Source organism: Macaca mulatta, chromosome 2 (genome assembly GCF_049350105.2).
Source record: "Macaca mulatta isolate MMU2019108-1 chromosome 2, T2T-MMU8v2.0, whole genome shotgun sequence".
Lineage (NCBI taxonomy): Eukaryota > Metazoa > Chordata > Mammalia > Primates > Cercopithecidae > Macaca > Macaca mulatta.
The window spans coordinates 149,156,852-149,178,379 of NC_133407.1; the positions used below are offsets into that span (position 1 = coordinate 149,156,852).

The window sequence follows — 21,528 nt, forward strand, 5'->3', positions numbered from 1 at the left end:
GAAGGTGCCTTCCTGGGCTTTGCTTTTCTGAGTAATGAAGGGAAGGAAGCAGCTGTTTTCATGTTGGTCTCAGAAGGCTTGGGTTTTGTGGAGTGACTTGGGAGGCTGACTGGGCCAGGCCATGGCCTCTCTATCCTCACCTTTAACCGAAGTGGTTTCACTTTTTTGCATGTTACATAGTATGATCAGATTTATTTTTTTTAAAAAGGGGGTTTTGCTGCTGAAAAAGGAGGGAAGGACAAGAAGTAGGTAGACTAGGGGTCCTGAGGCAACTGGGCTGACCTTTTATCTGGGCCGATTCATACAAAGGTTTGGTGTGAGAAGCACCCTTGGATTATAGCTGAGATCCCCCCAGCTCCCACCCTGATGCTACAGTGGGGAGTAACTCTTGAGACAGGCCAGACCCAGGTGCTGGCTTTATGTTTGCACAGTCCTGGGCAGTGCTTCTACCTTCTGAGTGCTTCCTCATTAGTGAACTGGGGACACCCACACAAGGTTCTTGTGTTGCTTAAATTAGTGAGTGTGTGAAAGATCCAGGGTAGTGTCTGGCTCACTGCAGGCTCAGTGATGGCTGTGGCGATTGTCAGGGTCACAGGGCCTCTGCTGAAAACCTGGTTCAGGGTCAGTTAGGTCTCCCATCACAGGGCCCTCCTTTCCCTGACAGCGTCAATAAACTGAATGAATTGTGCCCACTTTCTGGGCCAGCCTCATAGCTATTGGTGTCTGGTTAATATCACCTTGCATCTGCATGGCATTTTGTGGGTCACCAGATGCGCTAGCTCATTTGAGTCCTGCAGCCATCCTGTAGGGCAGACTGTATTAGTCCCATTCTGCAGAAAAGGATGTGTACGGAGAGGTTGAGCAGCAGAGCCAGGGCTACAGTCCTTGTCACCAAAGGCTGAGTCCAGTGCTCTGTATGGTGCTTTCAGTATAAACTGAATCAAAGAGATGCTCATGCAGTGACAAGCCACCTTTGTGGGTGGGGTTGAGCCAGGCCATCACAGCCATGGCCTTTGTGAACGTTGTTCTAGTGCGTGGACCGACAAGAGTCAAACTGAGCTGGCGGGGTGGGGTGGGAGGTGGTTAGGATAACGCAGCGGGAATTATAAGCAATATGACTTTATTTAGTTACTTTGGAAACAAAACCCCCCAAATAATGCCTGAACCCAAAGGTACATAAAAATGGCCCAAAATAGTTTAAAATAGATTTGAACTTCATTTGCAGTTTCTTCCTCATAACATGAGCGCTTTCAGCTGGACAGCAGATTACAAAGCATCTCCGATAATTAAGGCAGATGATCAATCTGTGGCTGCATCTGTAACTCCTCCTGGGAAAACAATCCTGTTGGAGTTGGGGGCTCTTCCCAGTTGTTTGGTCAGTTGGCCCAGGAAGGGGCAGTCCTGGCGCTGGCGGGTAGGGAGCCAGGCCCCACCTGTCTTGTCACTGCTCGTTCTGCTGGCCCTCTGTGACTGACGCTGACACGGAGCCCTGGCCCTTGTTGACATCACTGATGCACACCCACTGCCCGTCAACCGACTCCTTCCACAGGGTCACCTGCAAGTCAGTGCACAAGCAGATTATCATGGGTCTGAGGCCTTCCCTCCGCTGTCCCCTAAATATGAGCCTCATCCCCATCAAGAACCACTGCCCAGAGGCTTGTGGATGAACAGAGCATGTCCCTCCTCCACTGAAATCCCACCAAAATGAGAGTCCAGGAATAAAAACTCACAGAAAAAAAGGAGTAACAATAATAGCAGCTGTGGATGATGATGTCAACACAGGATACTGTTTTCACCAAACTGTGACAGAGCTACGGTAACAGGATATGGGGTGGCAGGGAGCAGGGTTTGTGAAGTGTGGTCCCCAGACCAGAGCATCGGTCACCTGGGAACTTGCTACAACTGTAGATTCTTGGGGCCTGGAACAACTGATTAAGAAGCTCTCGGGGTGGGGCTGGCAATCTGTTTTAACAGGTGTAACAACGCTGCAGTTTGAAAGCTACTGTGGTAGAGGAAGGTAACATTAGTATGTTTCTACACTGAAGTAAACTGTGTAAGAAATAGCTAAGAGCTGAAAAGATTTGCCCCTGGAGAGTGAAAATTAGGAGGCTGCATTAAAAAAAATCAATCTAGGCCAGGTGTGGTGGCTCCCAGCAGTTTGGGAGGCTGAGATGGGTGGATCACCTGAGGCCAGGAGTTCGAGACCAGCCTGGCCAACAAGGTGAAACCCCGTCTCTACTAAAAATACACACAAAAGAACTAGCCGGGCTTGGTGGCAGGCACCTATAATCTCCCAGTGGGGAGGCTGAGGCAGGAGAATCGCTTGAACCCAGGAGACGGAGGTTGCAATGAGCCAAGACTGCCAGTACACTCCAGCCTGGACGACAGAGTGAGACGCGATCTCAAAACAAAACAAAAAACAAAAACAATCTAAAGCTATGTACATATATTAGTTTCATTAAAAATGAAAATAATGATTTTGATTTTAAGAACTCTTGCTTTAGGGACACACTTTATTCACTCAACACACTGCAGAAAACTCTCGGATTGAAAACACTAAGTCCTTTAACTAAGGGTGCTATGGAGACAGCAAAAGGAAATAGGCTTATAAAGAAGGAAAGAGCAAGAAGCCTAAATGCATAGTGACGGGGACCCCAACACATTGCATGTACAGTCAGGCACTTGCTTACAGCCTTGTAGAAATCACTGTGGGCCTGCTTGAGGCAATCTGGTCCCTTGGTCTGTCCTGAGTGCCATCAAACCTGGGTTCTAGTCCTGACTGGCACTCACTAGAAATATGGCTTTGAGAGGGGGCCTGCTAGATCTTTCTGGGACCACTGTAGATGAAAGGGACCCTCGGTCAGAAAAGCTGCCTGCAGAGGCTCTCAGATCTGCATGCCCATGTTCACAGCTGCACTATTCGCAATAGCTATGAGGTGGCAGCAGCCCAGGTGCCCGCTGGTGGAGGAATGAGTGTAGAAATGGGGTGTAGGCTGTCCATACAATGCAACACTACTTAGCTTTACAAAGGAAGGAATTCTGACACGTGCTACATACAGCATGGAGGCACCTTAAGGGCATACTGCTAAGTGACATAACCCAGTTGCAAAAGGACAAATACTGTATGATTCCACTTAGGTAGTTCCCTAGAGCAGTCACATTCACATAGACAGAAAGGAGAAGGGTGGCTGCCAGCGCTGGGGGGTGGGCAATGGGGAAGGGAGTTATTTAATGGGTACGGAGTTTCAATTTTGCAGTTGAAAAGAGTTCTGGAGATCAGCTGCTTCTCTGCCTTGCCTGTGTTGGTTGTGCTGTGAGCTACACAAATGAAAGGTAAGACATGGAGCCAAAGTGGCCACTGGGAAACAGTAAAAGACCAACACAGGCAAGGGAGAGAAGCAGCAAGGGCTGGCAGGATCCAGACCAACTCGCACTTCAGACGCAGAGCAGATGTGCCTGAAAACGCAGCACAGCCACTCCATGTGGAACTGACCCTGTGGAGTTAGGGATCCTCTGTCTTACAGGGGAATTCAGCTGGGCAGATGGCCGTGGCTTGTTACTGCTTCCTTTCTGCGAGTAATTTTTCCTTCTAATTGTAAAATACACGTAACATAAAATGATCTTGGCCATTTTTAACTGCACAGTCCAGTTGTGTGAAGTACATTTGTATCCCTGTGCAGCTGGTCTCCAGAACTCTTTTTAGCTGCAAAATGCAAACTCTTTCAATGCACCCACTGTGTACCTGACTCTTACCAGCATAACAAGTATTCATAAACTCTACAGATTTTTAAAAAGCCTTTTAAGTGTTAGGGACAAAAAAAAGTCCCCAATCTTCTCGCTTTTGTTTATGGGTTCTCATACACTTACTTTTTTGGCACAGCTAATTGAACATCGCCATGAGGTGACCAAATGGTTAGCAGGGTGATGAGCCTGACTGGCCCTGCCACCTCATAGTTTTGGGACCCCCATGCAAGTCAAATCGCCTCTGTCAGCTTCTTTCCTCATCTGTGAAAGGGGGACATACTAATACTACCTTGGGGGCTGTGACATTAATGATGTAACTAAGAGGCACACTCAGCACACAGCCCTGGCTGAGGCTCCTTCCCAGCCTGCAGTCAGGTGGGAATGTCAAGTGCGCTCTCTAGTGGGCGGGGTGAAGACCAACAGGCCATGTCCACCAAGCCGTGGGGAATGGGTATGTACCTTATTGTCTCCACCGGAGACAGCCAGGATGTTGGCTGTGATGGACCAGCTCACATGCCACACCACATCATTGAACTTGTGCAACAATTTAGGGGACCACGTATTGCCTGAGGCATCATCACAGGTCCAAATGAACACACGACCGTCCTAGGAAGAAACAGGATAGAGTCAGGAGATGGGGGCGAGGCTGTGTTTGTGATGTCCTCCCCATCTAGAGCCACGCAGCACCTCTCTGCAGGCACAGGGTGGGGGATTCAAAGGGGAGCCAAGGACCTCTGGGGCATCCACAGCTTTGCTTCTGTCTCTTCACACTGGTCAAGAGTGTCCTGGATTCCTTTTCTCATCCAGGTTTCGGAGGTGGACTCTGCGTTGCTAACTCAGATTTTCTCTGGGGTTTTCCTGATGCCTGCTAAGTCACCTCCACTGGCTATCTATACCTTCTCAACTGAATGGGCAGAGCTCTCCAAAAACCAAGCTCCGAGAATGAGAAGGCACAAGTGAAAAGGCACAAAAATCTCAAATTTAGAACCAAACCAAACAGGTTCCTATGATGTGAAAGGCCTGGCTGGCTCCCTCTAGGGTGGTGGCATATAACTAAAGGCTCGCCCTTGGTGGTCCTTGCTGTCTGGGAAGGGTGGCTCGGTAGCTGAGCCTAGAATTCCCATCCCTTCCCATCCCGCCCCATCGTTGCTTGGGAACACTCGGAACTGCACCTGGGCACCTTGGCTCCCTAGTGTCACAACGGGCGGGAGGGAAAATTCATCCCGAATCCACCTCCTGCTTGGTGCTGGTTCTGTTGTAGCTCTCTCATCTCAGTGGAGGCAGACCACTTGTGGCTTCTGACCCAGAGTTCCCCACACGATGACCTGACTCCCTGTGCTCTGGGCCAAAGGTGCCTGTTGCTCTCCCTTTACCTTCACAGAGGACTTTCCGCTAAGGAGACTAAGAGCTGATGGGCCTGACTCGAGACTACATGACAAGAGATGCTCTCATGGCCCTGGGCTGACCTGGGAGCAGCTGGCGATGGTGCTGGTGGGCAGGCCGATGGAGGGGGCCCAGGCCACATCTCGAACCCAGTCACTGTGCGCTTCTAGCTTCTGCTCCTCCTTCCACTGGCCATCCTCCTCCTCCCTAACAGCGGGGACAGAAAGAGAATCAGCAGGGAGCCACCTGGGGGCCTTTCCCACACCTCAACTCCTCCCCTACCCAACAGGATCTGCCTGGGGTGGAGAAGCGATTCCATCTTTCTTCTTTCATTCATGGAGTTTGTGGCATTTTATTCCCTTCACCCCAGCCATAAAAAAAACCCTCCAGGAAATGCTCTGCTTCCACAGCCAGAGAGTCAGCTCCAACAGTTGGGAATTAGGTGAACAGGTGTTGTGTTGTTTTTCAAGGATGTCCTTCGACAGATTGAAAACAGTATTTTACTGGCAGGAGGGAGAAAGAAAGGTGACTTTGTTTCTTGTGAGTGTGGCTGAGTCATGGTGAGTAGGGTAAAGGGCAGAAATGTCCCCTTAAATAGAAAGTCACATTTCCCTACTTACTTCCACAGCTTGATGAGGTTGTCACAGCCACCTGATGCAAACCTCTTGATGTAATTGGGTTTCTGTCCCGAAGGCTGGTCTATGAGGCTTCCAGGTACAACAGCAGGGGCCCAGCTGACGGCATTGCAGCCAATCTGTAAAGATGGAACACATGGTGACTCTGCCTTGCAAGAGAACACTGCTTTCGCAGACCCAAGCCTGCTGTCCCTCTCTCCTCCGCTTCTCAGGACTGGACTGTGTGTGAAGGCTGACATGAAGCACTCATCATGTGGTCCACTGCTCAGAATTCTCCCTCAAGGATCCCAACAGTGTGTGCATTTCTCTGCAGTGTGCACTAAAAGTAGAAATTAAGAACTCCCACAAATTTAAGAAACAGGACATTTTTTAAACACATGAAAGAACAGTACATTGGAGCTTTTTTAAGAAAAATCTTTTATTATAAATGGATCAACAAAAATTCTGCCACCTGCCTGAAAAGCCCTGTCATTATGCCCTTCCTAATCACAGCTCCCTCTACAAGTAACCACTGCCCTGACTTCTAACCCAGTTTCCCCCCTTTTATCGCCCAAATGTGCATCCCTTGACACTACAGTCTTATCCATTAAACATTTTTTTGGATTTTTTTTTTTTACATCTCCTACTTTGCAGATTCCTCCTCTGATTTTTTTCCTTACAATTTTTCTGAAGAGAGTCTAGTTTCTCGGTCTGGGTTTTGTTGCTTTATATGCAGTTCAATATGTTCCTCTGAATTCCTGAAAACTGTCAGCTGGAGCCAAGACTGGAGAGACTCAGGTGTGATCCCTTTGGCCAAGACTACAGCTGGTGTGTTCTCTCATCAGGAGGCACGTTAGATTGTCTCTTATATTAACAGCTGTCAATAACTCAGGCTTCTCTGAATTCACTGGGTCTTGCAAAATGGTGATACTCTAATTCTATCCTTTCTTTGTCATTTATTCCATGGAATGCTCCAGATAGGGGTACTTCTCATTAACTATTTGGTTACCCGGGGTAGAGGTCTGATACGGTTTGGCTGTGTCCCTACTCAAATCTCATCTTGAATTCCCACATGTTGTGGGAGGGACCCAGTAGGAGGTAACTGAATCACGGGGGGAAGTCTTTCCCATGCTGTTCTCGTGATAGTGAATAAGTCTCATTAGATCTGATGATTTTAAAAATGGGAGTTTTTCTGCACAAGCTCTCTTTTTTGCCTGCTGCTATCCATGTAAGATGTGACTTGCTCCTCCTTGCCTTCTGCCATGATTGTAAGGCTTCCCCAGCCACGTGGAACTGAGTTCTCCATCCTCTTTCCTTTGGAAATTGCCCAGTCTCAGGTATGTCTTTGCCAGCAGCGTGAAAACAGACTAATACAAGGTCAGAAAGGAAAGCCTGGATAAACGCTTGATTCTTTCTGAACTGGTTCTGTCACTTTCCAAAGATGACTGATTCTCCTCTTTATTTATTATTAACAAAAACTTTTTTTTTTTTTATTGAGACAGGGTCTCACTGTCACCCAGGCTGAAGGGCAGGTTGGTATGATCATGGTTCACTGCAGCCTCAAACTTCCTAGGCTCAAGCGATCCTCCCACCTTGGACTCCCAAATTACTGGGATTATAGGTGTGAGCCACTGCCTTTTTTTTTTTGTTTTTTTTGAGACGGAGCCTGGCTCTGTTACCCAGGATGGAGTGCAGAGGCGCGATCTTGGCTAACTGCAACCTCCACCTCCCAGGTTCAAGTGATTCTCCTGCCTCAGCCTCCCATGTAGCTGGGATTGTAGGTGTGTGCCACCACGCCTGGCTAATTTTTGTATTTTTAGTAGAGATGGGGTGTATTAGTCCATTTTCAGGCCGCTGATAAAGACATACCTGACACTGGGTAGTTTACCAAAAAAAGAGAGGTTTAATGGACTCACAGTTCCACATAGCTGGGGAGGCCTCACAATCATGGCAGAAGGCAAGGAGGAGCAAGTCACATTTCACATGGATGGCAGCAAAAAGGGAGAGAGCCTGTGCAGGCGAACTCCTCCTCATAGAACCAGATCTTGTGAGACTTATTCACTATCAAGAGAACAGAACAGCATGGGAAAGACCTCCTCCTATGACTCAACCACCTCCCACCAGGTACCCCCTGTAACACGTGGGCATTCAAGATGAGATCTGGGTGGGGACACAGACAAACCACATCATGGGGTTTTGCCATGTTGGTCAGGCTGGTCTTGAACTCCTGACCTCAGGTGATCTGCCTGCCTCAGCCTCCCAAAGTGCTGGGATTACAGGTGTGAGCCACCGTGTCCGCCGTGGGCCCAGCCTTTTAACCCTCATTTCATCTTAGTTCTATATATTTATGCTGAAGTCTTTGTAGTCATTTTTGTTGTGTGACATGTATCCTCTAGTAGATTCCGCAGGAAGGGCTCCTAGAAACAGTAGTCCCTGAATTTTTTTTTTTTTTTTTGAGACAGAGTCTCGCTCTGTGGCCCAGGCTGGAGTGCAGTGGCGCGATCTCGGCTTGCTGCAAGCTCCGCCTCCCAAATATTCCCTGAATTCTTGCATATTGATAATAGTTCATATTCTTTACACTTGAAAGCTAATTTTAAAAACAGCTTTGATATGGTATAATTGACATAAACTGCATATCAAGTGCATGATTTGGTGAATTTTGACAAAAATATACCCTGTAGGATCATCACATCACCTCAATCAAGATAAGGAACATGCCCATCATTCCAGAAAGTTTCCTCGATCCCCTGGTAATCCATCTCCCCATCTTGCAGTCCCCAATCTTGGTGACCACGGGCCTGCTCAGCTGCACTTCCTAGATATTACAGCAGTGGAATCACAGTGTGTCCTTTTTTTTCTTTTTTTTTCACTCAGCATAATTATTTTGAAATGTATTCATCTTCTTATTGTGTTAAGTCATTTCTTTTTAATGCTGGCAGTATTTCCAAAGTATGGATATATCACAACTTATCATTTACCTGTTGATGGACATGTGGACTGCTTGCAGTTTTTGGCTAGTAAAGCTGCTATAAACTTTTGTGTATAAGTCTTTGTGTGCACTTGAAAGTCAATTTTCCTGGTTATAAATCCCTGGCCCATACTTTCTTTCCTTGAGTATTTTAAACATGTTATTCTTTTTTCTTCTGCACCAATCCTTACTATTGAAAAGTCTGACAATAACCTAATTGTCTTTTCTCTTTAAGTCACAAGGTTCCTTTTCTCTAGAACCCCTCAAAATTTAAAGTCTAATAATTTTACTAGAATTACATCTTTTAGTTGGTGATGCTGGGTTTTTTTTTTTTTAAGAGACAGGGTCTCACTATGTTGGCCATGTTGGTCTTGAACTCCTGGCCTCAAATAATCCTCCCACCTCGATCTCCCAAAGTGCTAGGATTACAGGCTGAACCAGCTCGCCTGGCCTTGTTTTTTTTTTTTTTTGAGACAGAGTCTTGCTCTGTTGCCCAGGTTGAAGTGTAATGGTGTGATCTCGGCTCACTGCGACCTCTGCCTCCCAGGTTCAAGCAATTCTCTTGCCTCAGCCTTCCGAGTAGCTGGGATTACAGGTGTGCGCCACCACGTCCGGCTAATTTTTGTTATTTTTAGTAGAGACGGGGTTTCGCCATGTTGGTCAGGCTGGTTTTGAACTCCTGACCTCAGGTGATCCGCCTGCCTCAGCCTCCCAAAGTGCTGGGATTACAGGCTGAGCCACTGCACCTGGCTGATACTGTTAAGTGTAGGGCATGATCTCTCAATCTCAAGTTTCAAATCTTTGTTTTTTAATTTTAAGAAAGTTTTCTGGATTACTTTTTGGTATTTGTTCTGTTTTCCTTTCCAGGGACTCCTGGTATTCATAGGTTTGACCTTTCTGCCTGTCTTTACTTTTGCTCAAAACCTTTTTACCTCTTCACTTTTTTGCTCTTGAAATGTTTCCTTTTTCACACTGTTTATCCTTTTCAGGCAGGATCTGCTGTGTTTATCGACACTTGCATTTCATCTAACTTAGTCTTTACTTCTGAAATGATTTTTATTTCTAATTCTTTCCTGAGTTCTGTCGCCTTATTTCTGATTTTTAAAATGTTGATTTATGCTATTCTCTCATGCTTTGTATTGTTAGAATGTCACCTGGCTTGATTTGAAATAGCGGGTTACAGTTTGGCTCTGTTATGTGGGCGTATCTTTCTAACGTACTCTCACTGTCCACAGGGAGGGTATTTTGCGTATTTTTGTTTCTTATATAATAACTTTGTATGATGCCGGGCGCGGTGGCTCAAGCCTGTAATCCCAGCACTTTGGGAGGCCGAGACGGGCAGATCACGAGGTCAGGAGATCGAGACCATCCTGGCTAACACGGTGAAACCCCGTCTCTACTAAAAAATACATAAAACTAGCCGGGCATGGTGGCGGCGCCTGTAGTCCCAGCTACTCGGGAGGCTGAGGCAGGAGAATAGCAGGAACCCGGGAGGCGGAGCTTGCAGTGAGCTGAGATCCGGCCACTGCACTCCAGTCTGGGCGACAGAGCGAGACTCTGTCTCAAAAAAAAAAAAACCAAAAAAACAAAAAAAAACCTTTGTATGCAATTTCACTTCAAAGACTTTTCTGTTATTTTTAGGTCAGATGAGTTTTCCTGATAAGAAAGGCTCAGGAAAGTCTAAGCTCAGAACTCTCCCTCGTTTCTGTGTAGTGTTAAAAAATGTGGGAGATGGCTTTCAGGAGTTCCTGTCTTTGTTTCTCTTCCCCACGTTGGTCTATCTCATCCTTCCTTTCCTGTGTCCCTATCCAGCTCAACTGTGATTTCATTTCCAGCAGTTCCTCTTCCTGAGGGGGCCTGTCCCAGAGGCTTGCTCTGGAGGATCACAGAGCTCAGATTTCTTCCCGCCCCTTCAGCCTTTCTTATTGTGGGCCGCTTGCATTCACTTGGTGTTAGAGTGCAAACCCCTCCCAGTCATTTCTCCGAAGATACACAAATAGCCAATAAGCCCCCAAAAGATGCTTACCATCATCTTTGATTAGCAAAATGCAAATAAAAATCACAATAAGGGCTGGGTGCGGTGGCTCACACCTGTAATCCCAGCACTTTGGGAGACTTAGGCAGGCGGATCACTTGAGGCCAGGAGTTTGAGACCAACCTGGGCAACATGGTGAAAGCCTGTCTCCTGTTGTGGCGTGTGCCTGTAGTTCCAGCTGCTCAAGAGGCTGAGGTGTGAGAACTGCTTGAACCTGGGAGGCGGGGCTTGCAGTGAGCTGAGACCATGCCACTGCACTCCAGCCTGGGTGACAGAGCAAGACTCCATCTCAAAAAAACAAAACAAAACAAACCCAAAAAATCACAGTAAGATACCACCTCACATTCACTAGGACGGCTGTAATCAAAATGACAGACATATGTTAGTGAGGATGTGGAGAAAGTAGAACCCTCATACACTGCTGATGGGAATGTAGAAGGGTACAGTTACTTTGCAAAACAGTTTAGCAGTTCCTCAAAAAGTTAAACAGAATTACCATGACTCAGCAATTTCACAACAGGTATAGACCCAAGAGAATTAAAAACATATGTTCATGCAAAAACTTATCTGCAAATGTTCATAGCAGCATTGTTCATAAGGCCAAGAACATCAATCATGTGATGAATGGATAAACAAAATGTCTATATTCACCATGGAGTATTATCCAGCCATAAAAAGGAATGGAGTGCCGATACACGTTATGATATGGATGAAACTTGAACTCATTATGCTAAGCAGGAGAAGCCAGCCACAAAAGACCACAGATTGTCTGATTCTACGTACAACTGATCCTCAATTTCATTTCATTATAATGTTGACAAGATAAAAAAAAAAACAACTCCCAGCGGGGGCCCTGCCTGTGTGGAGTCTGTGCGTTCCCTGTGTCTGCGTGGGCTCTCTCCTGGTCCTCTGGTTTCCTTTCACACCCTAAAGATGTGCATGTTCGCTTCGCTGGTGCGCCTGCATTGTGTGGGGGCGTGTGCGAGTGCTCCGCTGGTGGAATGGTATCCTGTCCAGGGCTGGCTTCTGCCTCATGCCCTGAGCTGCCAGGACAGGCTCCAGCCACCTGTGACCCTCAACTGGAATGAGATTAGAAAAAGAATAAATACTAATTGTTGTAGAAAACTCATAAAATATCCAATAATCACACAGATGCATGACAGCAAATGATGTGGCATTAGTCATATGAGCCCCCCACACTAGTTATTGTTGGGTTTTGAACTGTGTGGTGGTAGGAGGTAGGACATTGATGTTCGCTTTGCAAACGCTTGTTCCTTGATTGAACCACCAACATCACAACCGCTGTTGCTCACTAATTCATCAAAAGTTGGGTAAAGAATGACCTTGTTTATATTAATATTTCTTAAATGTATGCATAGCTCACATACTTTTTAAAAATGTTAGTAACACCACTCCATTCTACAGGGTCCCAGTGACTACTACAGGGCATGTCACCTGGACGCAGCCATAGCTAAGGTGGCAGTGAGCAGGCTGCTGCTGCACCTTCCTGGTGCCCAGCCCTCCCTTGCTTGGGAGCAGACAACAAGGAAGCAGTGCCAAGTCCTGCCTGGGCTGAATGAGGCTGGTGCAGCCTGGTCTGGTTTCAGAGCAAAGAGGCCCAAAGCTGCTCTACAGCAATCATGTCTGGTCAGCTGACCCCTCCCCGGCCCACTGCACAGCAGGGACCCTCCCCTGCCACCTTATAGGGAGCCTGCGGACACAGGGCAAGGCAAGCACTCTCACTGCAGGAAAGGCAGGGGCGGGACTCACAGTGTGAGCGTTGTTGATCTTCTTTACTTCCCATTGGCCTTCCCCGGTGTACATCAGCAGGGAGATGGCCCCATCTGAGCTCCCACAGGCCAGGATCAGGCCATAGTCATGGGGGGCCCAGCACACCGAGTTCACTGTAGGAAGAGGGAGAGTGCAGTGAGCAAAGCAGGGAGACCGCGGCCCCAGGTCCCGCCTTCCACAGATTTACTGTTTTACTAAATTTCCACAACAAACAACTGTAGGAGTCACCAGGGGGAAGCTGTAATTTGGTCAACTGAGGACACTGAAAAAAACCCTATCACCTACTAATACCATGATTTCATAACCTACAGTCTATCTAACGAAAAACTGGGTAGGACAACAATCTGAGAATGAAGGGTAGTCCTTAAAATGAATAATCCTGAAGAGAAACTCACTTGTCTTTTCTTATTTGTTTTGGACTGGCTTTAGGTCTTAGGGCCTTACTCAGCTGCAGACAGACTAGCAGAAAAGCCAACCAAAGCTCAAGGGACAGACAAGAGGCACCACGAGGGGCAGGGAGCCAGGGCTCCAGCCGGGACAGAGTCCTCCTTTTTTACCCAGTGGTGCCCTCGCCCACTCTGCTGCCATGCTCAGTGTACCTGAGGAGTCGTGTCCCGCGTGCTCGTGGCTCTTCTCCCAGGTGCCATTTTCCTCTCTCCAGATAATGACTTTCCGGTCATAGGAGCACGATGCCAGGATGTTGCCATACATGGGGTGAGCCCAGGCCACTTGCCACACAGGACCCTCATGACTGCAAAGTGAGAGACAGGCCAGAGGAACCCACAGTGCTTCTGCAGGCACTGCTTTGGACAGAACTAAATGGCTCCCTGAGACAATGTATCAGGGCAGAACTGCTTAAGAACTTCAAAGGGAGAGCTACACAATGCCATTTCAAAAGGGGTGCTCAGTGGACAGTGAGGAGCCTGAGGTCCTAAGAGGTTAAGCAACCTAAGGTCACAGAGCCTTTGAGAGAGAGTTGAGCCTCTGGGTCAGCCTTCCAGGCAGGAACCTCACTTGTCCAGACTGCAGCCAGCACTGTCTATATGTACTGTCTACAGCATAGTCATTAATTGGTCCAGGGTTTCCAGCCACAAGTGCTCAGGAAATATTTGTAGACTCACTTGCTATTCATCCTTCCTGACGGTCAGCTTCCTGAGGAGGCATTATCAGTTTCATTTTGATATTTTCCACTACTCTTTTAATTTGTTCAAAAGGCATGTCTTTCCCTTCTCTTCTGATCTTTATCCATTTACCTGATCACAGGTACTATCTGAGCAAATGCTCTGTGCCAGGCTTTGTATGGGGACCATTTCTCTGGCCCAGGGAAGGGTTTGCACCTTAGCACTCAAGAGGTAGAGTAGCGTGGTAGAGTTAGTGGTTAGGAGACCAGCCCCATTCCCCCATTCACTAGCTCTTGACTTTAGGCAAGGATATTTTTGTCTCTTTACCTGAAAATGGAGAAATCAATAAGAATTCTTTCATAAAGTTTGGAACAATGCTTGGTAGAAGGAAAGAAAAAAGCCACTCAATACCCATTAGCTATTAGTGCTGCTCCTGGTTTACTCCTTCACTGTGGGCTGCACACACTCAAGTCTCCTCCTCCCTCTGGCTGGGACAACAGAACATTCCCAGTCCCTACAAAGGTGCTGCTAATGAAACTGTGAATAGACTCAAACTTCCAACAACTAGCACAGTTTTTACTAAGGCAAAAAAGAATGGGGTGGGAATGTTTTTTATCCCTCCAATATTTCACATCCTTTGAATGTAAGAAAAACAGCAGAAAGGACAGAGCCACAGCAAACATAACTGCCTTGGCCAACAAGCTGCACTGCGGCAGCTCTCTGCCTGCCCAGGGGCTCCTGCATAGAGAAGCCCGATTTGGCTCCTCAGCCACTTGATCATTTGACAGTCAGACAGAGGGGAACTTCTAGGCCCACTTCCCCAAATGGACACTGACTTAGTTTAAAAACTGCTTTTTAATTCAGTTAACAAACACGTGCTGAGCACCTACCTGTCATGGCTCTTAATCTTGCCTGTGCATTCTGGGGAAGGTTATGGACCCTCATCAGAATAATGCACAAAACACACAGAACTAGGCTTATAAAGAAAATTCAATTATAAATTATACACTAATCACTTTTTTTTTTTTTGGGAGAAGGGTTTTGCCCTGTCACCCAGGCTGCAGTGCAGTGGCACCATCATGGCTCACTGCAGCCTCAAACTCCTGGGCTCAGGCCATCCTCCCACCTCGGCCTCTCAAAGTGTTAGGATTACAGGAGTGAGCCACCTCGCCCAGCCTGTTATCAAAATATTATAAAGCAATTTATGAGATAGTGATGCATGTACGTCTTCGTTAACACTTCAAGCAACAAACTCTAGTGGCAGGTCTAATAACCACTGTAATTTCAAAGTCGTGATGAGCATAAGTGATATTCTGAAGTAGCTAAGTAACTGTGATGTGTGATAACAATATCTGTGACTTCTACTGGTGACAAAGTGACAGGCACTACAAATACTACTGAAGTTTCTAGCCTACATCCGTAATTGAAGGAAATGCTAAATATCAGAGTCACTGAAAATGCATTTTTTTTCTCCTGTCCCAATTCATCAACCCCTGAGTTCTACTCACAGAACCCCTGGAGATCCATGGCACCCAGAAAAACCCACAAATACATGAAAGGCAGTAAGCTGAGGGAAAGCAGTAGAGATGTGGCCATAAAAATGAGCCAGAACTTCCTCAAGATCTCAGTAGGGAGCAGGGCAGGCCAAACATTTGTAAATCATCACTGAACACCTGACACGGGCAAACAGGCAGAACAATGGCATTTATAAAATGATAGCATTCTTACCTTATTCTTATGGCGATGCTTTTGTGACACTTCAGGTCATACTGGCTAAACTTGCATGAAATGGTACTGTTTACCACTTTTAAAAGTAGCAGTAGCTGCTTGCACTAAAGACTTACTGTGTGCTGGGCCCTGCGTCAGGGCCTTGCATGCACTAGCTGGACAGGAGGTAGCACTGGCCCAGTTTTGAGGATGAGCAAGATGAAGGCTCTGAGACAGAAACTGACTCATTTGCCCAAGGTCTTCTAATGGGTACATATAAAGTGGCAGAGCTGAGACTCACACCTGCATCCACCTGTGCCCTTAACAGCATCATCCCTGGGGACGTCTGCTGAGGACAGCCAGGTTGGCTGGGATCCCAGCGTCCTCTCTGCCAAATGCACTTTGGGGTTGCTCTGAATCTGGGCTCCCATGCTTTGCAACTACGCTTGAAGCAGGGCCTGAGAACCCACACCATTCCTGGAGCCCTTCCCTGGGCTTGCCAGCACTTACCCCCTGAGGTCGGCGATAAGGATCTGCCCTCCATTGCGCACATCAAAGATTTTGACGGACCTGTCTGATGAGCAGGTTGCCAAGCGGGTGCCGTAGTAGTCCATCTGGGCGTCGTGCTGCAAAGGGAGGACAGCTCGGGAAGCCTGCAGGCTGGGTGGGTGGGCAGGTAGGGTGAGGGCTGTCACCACACAGAGTCTAGTTCGGACCAGAATCTCCCTGAAATCAATCTAATCTCAAAGTATCATCACCCTCAGGCAGGAAGCTAGCATGTGGACATTCTCACTTCACCAACGGGCAGTGTCCCTCTGAAAGGGAAAAGCAAGCCACACCCAGCTGGTGTCACAGACCCTTTACAAACCTCAGGGAAGGGCCCTTCCATTCCTGTTCCGCAGGGTGGGTATGGGAGAAAAAAAGTTGGCCTAGCTGCCTTCTTCTTCCTCCATCCTCTCAGGCCCTACTCTGTTCTTAGGCTCCGTGGGCTAAAGGGGAGTAGCCCTGGGTTCAGCTCAGCCCTAGCACCTGATGCTAATGCATGGGAGCAGGCCAAAGGAGTGGGCCTCTGACTGCCTGGAGTCCCCAGTCAGGTCCTCTGTGATGCAGCTCTGTCCTGCACACAGGGTTCCATTCAGATATTTGGGCTCTTTCTTCCAGCCCTGGCCCTGGATCCTCTGTGGACCTTTGTTTTGGGGTTTCTGCTCGACCTTTTCCCTAGTGGTGTGCCCAGAGCTTCCCAGACTTTCCACCCAAGGAACACAATGCCTTAAGTGTCGCTGCTCTCACCACTTGTGAACCGAATTCCTTGATGCTGACTGAGCATGCAGAACTAGGCCTGGCCCCTGCCTGCAGATCCTTGTCCACGGGATGATGGTCTCTGAGGCACCATGCCTCCCGCCCCACTGAACACCCTGGTCTCTCCTGCTTGCTAGCCCTGCCTATTCCAATGGATGTCACTTTCTCCAGCTGTCCCACCCTGAGAGTTTCAGGACTATCAGCTGCACTCCCACGGCCACCAAGGGCAATTATGCCCATTCAAAGGCACTCATTCTGTCTGCCTTAGATGGAAATTCTCACCTCCCTACACGAGGAACACAACCTGATTTTTCTTTGGGAACTCCCTCCACTGTATCAGGCCTTGGGTTTCTTGGAAGGCAGGCAGTACAGGGGTTTTTCTGAAGCACTTCTCATGCTTCTCAGTGGAAGGAGGCAGGACACAGTACCTTCCAGATCTAAATCCTATCTCCTTAGTTTACTTGCTGTGCAAACTTTGAAAATACTTCATCTCCTTGAGCTTCAGTTTCCTTATCTTTATTATTTACCAACATCCTATGGGCCTTACTTCCCTTATCTTTAAATAAGGTTAATGATAGCATCAAGGGTGCTTGAGACATGTTATGAAGTTAAACAAGATATTGAATGAAAAGTACAGCTGGGCGCGGTGGCTCACGCCTGTAATCCCAGCACTTTGGGAAGCTGAGGTGGGTGGATCACCTGAGGTTGGGAGGCTGAGACCAGCCTGACCAACATGGAGAAACCCTGTCTCTACTAAAAATACAAAATTAGCTGGGCGTGGTGGCGCATGCCTATAATCCCAGCTACTCCGGAGTCTGAGGCAGGAGAATTGCTCTTGAACCCGGGAGGCGGAGGTTGCAGTGAGCTGAGACTGCGCCACTGCACGCCAGCCTGGGCAACAAGAGTGAAACTCTTGTTTCCAAAAAAAAAAAAAAAAAAGAAAAGAAAACTACTTAGCATGGGGCCTGATACTCAGTGAGCATGCAAATGTTTATCATTACTACTTCGCCTCATCTAGTTCTCAAACCAAACTCATACAAGTAGGTAGCATATCTACTATTTTTCCCATAAGTAAATTGAGGCTGGCTCAGAAATGTTAAGATATTGGCTAGGGAGTCTCAGATTGGGTCTTCCTGCCCATGATGCCATGCTATCTCCAAGGAGGCGTGGTCTCACAGCTAGACCACTCATGACTGAATCCAGAGAAATATACAACTCTGGGACTAGACAACCTCTCAGAAACCCAAAAGCAACTGTTGGTGGACAGGTTGTGAGGGCAAGAACCCTGACATGAATCACTGTGAGTCAGCTGTCCGGGGTCTTGCTCAAAGGCTGCTTGGCCCTGAATGAAGGAGAGTCTGTGTTTTTCCTGCTGTAGACTTTAACCTCTGGACCTTCTCCTACAGCCCTGTCATCTTATACTGAGCCCTGTGTTTACCTCTCAGGAAATGCCCTGAGTACGACTTCTGGTTCAAAGGGCTGTGCTTGGCCTATTGTCTTGGTGGTTTGACTGGGCTCTGCCTGGGGCTTTCACTGTGGCCACCTTCTGCCTCTGTATTGAGTCATCTTTCTATACTCTCTTCTTTTCACTCCCCTTTCCAGTGGGGCTAAGAAGTGACAGCAGGAGGAAGACAGGTGGGAAGCCTATTGTAAAACCTCTGCACCCACTCAGCCTTCATCCGAGAGCAGGTTACTGTGTTGGCTGGAACACTGACAGCCTAGAACTACAAACTATTCCCAGGTTCCTCCCAGCAGAGAGTGACCAGACTGCCCAGTCCTAACGACTCAGAGGGCACTGCTGGGGAGCCTAACCATACCCCGAGATTACAGGCTAATGGGCAACCACTGCAAAGCCACCCTGGATCCATGAATGATCAACAGAAAGGGGTAATGAAAAACCCAAATTGCTTCCCTCCCACAAAAATGCCCATGTCCACAGCCCTCCAGGAGGGTGATATTAATACTTACAATCATGTCCTCATGGGAGGTATCCACAGTGTTAATTACTGACACCTAGAACCAAAGATATCGCTGGTAAATTAACTGACGGCAGAATACAACCATCTCAACGAACGACTGCATTCGTTCGTTCATTCATTCATTCACTCAGTAAGCATTCATTCTAAGTACCTTCTTTTTGCCAAGCACTGTGCCAGGAACTAGATACACAAAGAGGAACTTTTGCCCTTGAGAAGCTCGCGAATAATGCTAGTGTGGCAAGATAAATTCTGTAATGGTGGTTTGAGTGTCCCATAGGAGCCTGAGGGGTGGGGTGGTAGACATGAATTGAGCCTTAGATGATGGGTAGGAATTTGCAGGTGGCACAGGAGAAAATACCAGTCCAAGCAGCCAAGCAGAGGGAATACATGAGGAGAGACAAAGAGGTCTGAGAGCCTGATGTGTGTGGGGAAATGGCAAGCAGTCCTGGCTACTCTTAAGGGTGAGGAGAGACCACAAGGGAGCTACAGCTGGTGTTCCTTTCCTGGATGACAGAGCCTCTGATGTTCCAGGCAGTTTATGCCTAACAAAGTCATTACTTCAGACTGGGAGACTTGATTAGTTTTTCCTGAGGCTGCTCCCTGGTCCATCACCTAGTGGGATCCAGGATTGAACAGTTTGTAGGGCTGGAACATGGTGTCATGGTCATCACCCTCCTCTCCATTCTCTGAAGTCCAGCTCAAAAAGGGCCACCCATCACCTTTCTTGATTCTCAGATCCTCAAATGGCTGGACTCTCTTGCACATCTTCAGCACTGACCACAAACAACATTTTATGCTGTTTCTTCTCCCCACTAGAAGGTGAGCTCCTTGGATCCACAGTCTGAGCCATCTGCAGTTTCAAATCCCCTCAAATCTTCCAGCACAGTGCTTTGCAAATAGAAGGAACTCAGTGACTATTTGCTGAATGAATAAGTAAATGAACAAAAGGTGTTTTTTTTTTCTTTGCTCAACCACTATTCTCTTAAATTCTTGGGACAGAAAAGAGGACTTAAAAGAAGTTTCATTGTGGAACAGACATTTCTTACCATTTTCCCCATTTCATCTTTTCCAGCACAAGCCCTGTAGGTATAAAGTTTGACTTGTGTTTTCAGAAAGGCAGACACTGGAAGAGGATGGCTGCAAAGCAGTTCAAGAGGTACACACCAAGTAAGCACAGGTTCTCTCATCAAATTCTAGACTCTCTAAAAAACAGGTCCCCGAAGTCTGCAAAGGCAAGTAAGGACAATAAGGAGTTTCCTCCATGTGCCAAGCTGTATAGGTTACAAAGTGCACGGGAAGGCGGGGAGGGCAGGGTACCAAGGGCAGAGTCAATCAGAGACCTACAACAGACTAAGGAACTGAAAAAGCCCAGAGAAGAGAAAGCACTTGCCAAAGTCACAGAGCTAGGTAAAGGCAGAACTGGGAAAAGAGCCCCATTCTCTAACCTTCTAACTCCCAATCCACAAAACTTCACTCCACCAGGCTGCCTGTCTAAAATGTAAAGCAGTTGTTACACTGAGTTCTGTAAAGCTGAGGATAAGTAGGTTCAGGAAGAAAGTTTACTGAGAAGTAGTTTCAGCCGTGTTACCAAAGGACCTTAGAAATAATCCACATTTAATTCTAACCACTCTCACCCACCAGTCACGGTTGATGAACCATGCTTCTGAATGAGACAGAGAGAGAGAAGGGGGGGGGGAGGAAAGAAGGAGGGGGAGAGAAAAGGAGGGAAGGAGGGAGGAAGGAGGCAGGAAGGGGGAGAGGGGGAGAGGGAGAGAGAGGGAGAGGGTAGTGGGGGGAGAGGGGGGAGAGAGAGAGAACTAACTTCTTAGAGTACTTCTTCCCAGGGACCTGGTGTTATCTGGTCCCTGTTAACACCTGTACTCAAAATAATTCACCTCTTTGAAATCAGATAATGAGTTAAAAATTCATTTAGGATGAGCTCAATGTCAGAGCATAAGAGCCTCAACTCTAACCTGCAGTGGAAGAGCCAGAGGTGAGTGATTTACACCTAACCCTCTGCAGAGCAAGAACACAGTGTTCTGATTTCTAGGTTCCTGCAGGTTCCCTCAAACCTGCTGCTGAGGCACACCCATGTTTCTAAAAGAATGCATGTACTAGATATGCCAGGCTCAGCCCGGATACTTCCATTCTTTAGTTCTCATTCAGTCATTCATTCACTCAAGGAGTAAGTGTGGAGTGAATGTACACTGCAGATGCCACAGAGACTTAAAAAACCCTGAGCCCCTGCCTTCGGAGGGTCGTTCAGGCCATCTTCACGTTTCCCGAGGTGCCCATCCTACCTGGGGGCCCTATCCCGAGCAACTGTCCAATCATCTCTGCTAGGGGATGTAGTAGGCGGCAGAAAGGAATGGTTAGAAGGGTTCAAATCTCGGCTCTACCACTTAAGCAGCTGTGCAAGAGGCTCCACGTCTCCGAACCTCAAGTGTCCTCATCTGTAAAGTGTTGAGAAGAATGGCACCTTCTTCACAAGCATGTTAGCAGGCTGAGATTACGAACAATGCTGAGGGCTCGGTATAGAGTAGCTCCTCTGCTGTTTCTCGTTTTGTATTCAATTGTTGGAAGAGAAGGAAGGAGGCTGGCAGGAGACGCGGCAGCGGCGCGCCCCGCAGAGTCAGGGAGGTTCTTTGGCTTCACCTCTGGACTCCGCTCGGAATGGTCCGCAAGGACGGGGCCAGAGCTCCCCAGATCTCTAAGCGGTGGGTGGAGGGGAGCTTAGGATTTGGGACTCAGCACGGCCGAGGAACCCGTGAGGGCTGCGACCGTGGCCTTCACCCTGCTCGGCCTCCTCAGTCCCAACACTCACCATGATTGTGGCGGTGGCTGCTCCGGGTCTCGGACGTGGCAGCTCCCGGCGGCGCCTCCGAAT

The 21,528-nt window shown here is 47.7% G+C and overlaps 1 protein-coding gene across 14 annotated transcripts; it reads right to left on the minus strand.

Moving 5' to 3' along the window:
* Positions 1-1,103: 1,103 nt before the first annotated feature.
* SEC13 (SEC13 homolog, nuclear pore and COPII coat complex component) lies at positions 1,104-21,528 on the minus strand. Of its 14 annotated transcripts, none has more exons than XM_077990202.1 (10): positions 21,466-21,528; positions 19,688-19,721; positions 18,631-18,675; positions 15,874-15,989; positions 13,135-13,286; positions 12,515-12,648; positions 5,748-5,881; positions 5,211-5,334; positions 4,204-4,350; positions 1,104-1,555 (listed from the first exon to the last, which is right to left on the minus strand). In XM_077990202.1, the coding sequence occupies exons 2-10, from the start codon at positions 19,697-19,699 to the stop codon at positions 1,442-1,444; spliced, it is 978 nt and encodes a 325-aa protein (XP_077846328.1). In that variant the 5' UTR covers positions 19,700-19,721; positions 21,466-21,528; the 3' UTR covers positions 1,104-1,441.

Coding starts and splice junctions, on each gene's coding strand:
- SEC13 (XM_015130224.3), bottom strand. CDS start 19,828: ATGAGAGAACCTGTGCTTACTTGGTGTGTACCTCTTGAACTGCTTTGC. Junction 13,287..15,873: donor CTTATCGCCGACCTCAGGGG/GTAAGTGCTGGC, acceptor CTCACTTTGCAG/TCATGAGGGTCCTGTGTGGC. Junction 5,882..12,514: donor AGATCAACAACGCTCACACT/GTGAGTCCCGCC, acceptor CCATCTTTACAG/ATTGGCTGCAATGCCGTCAG.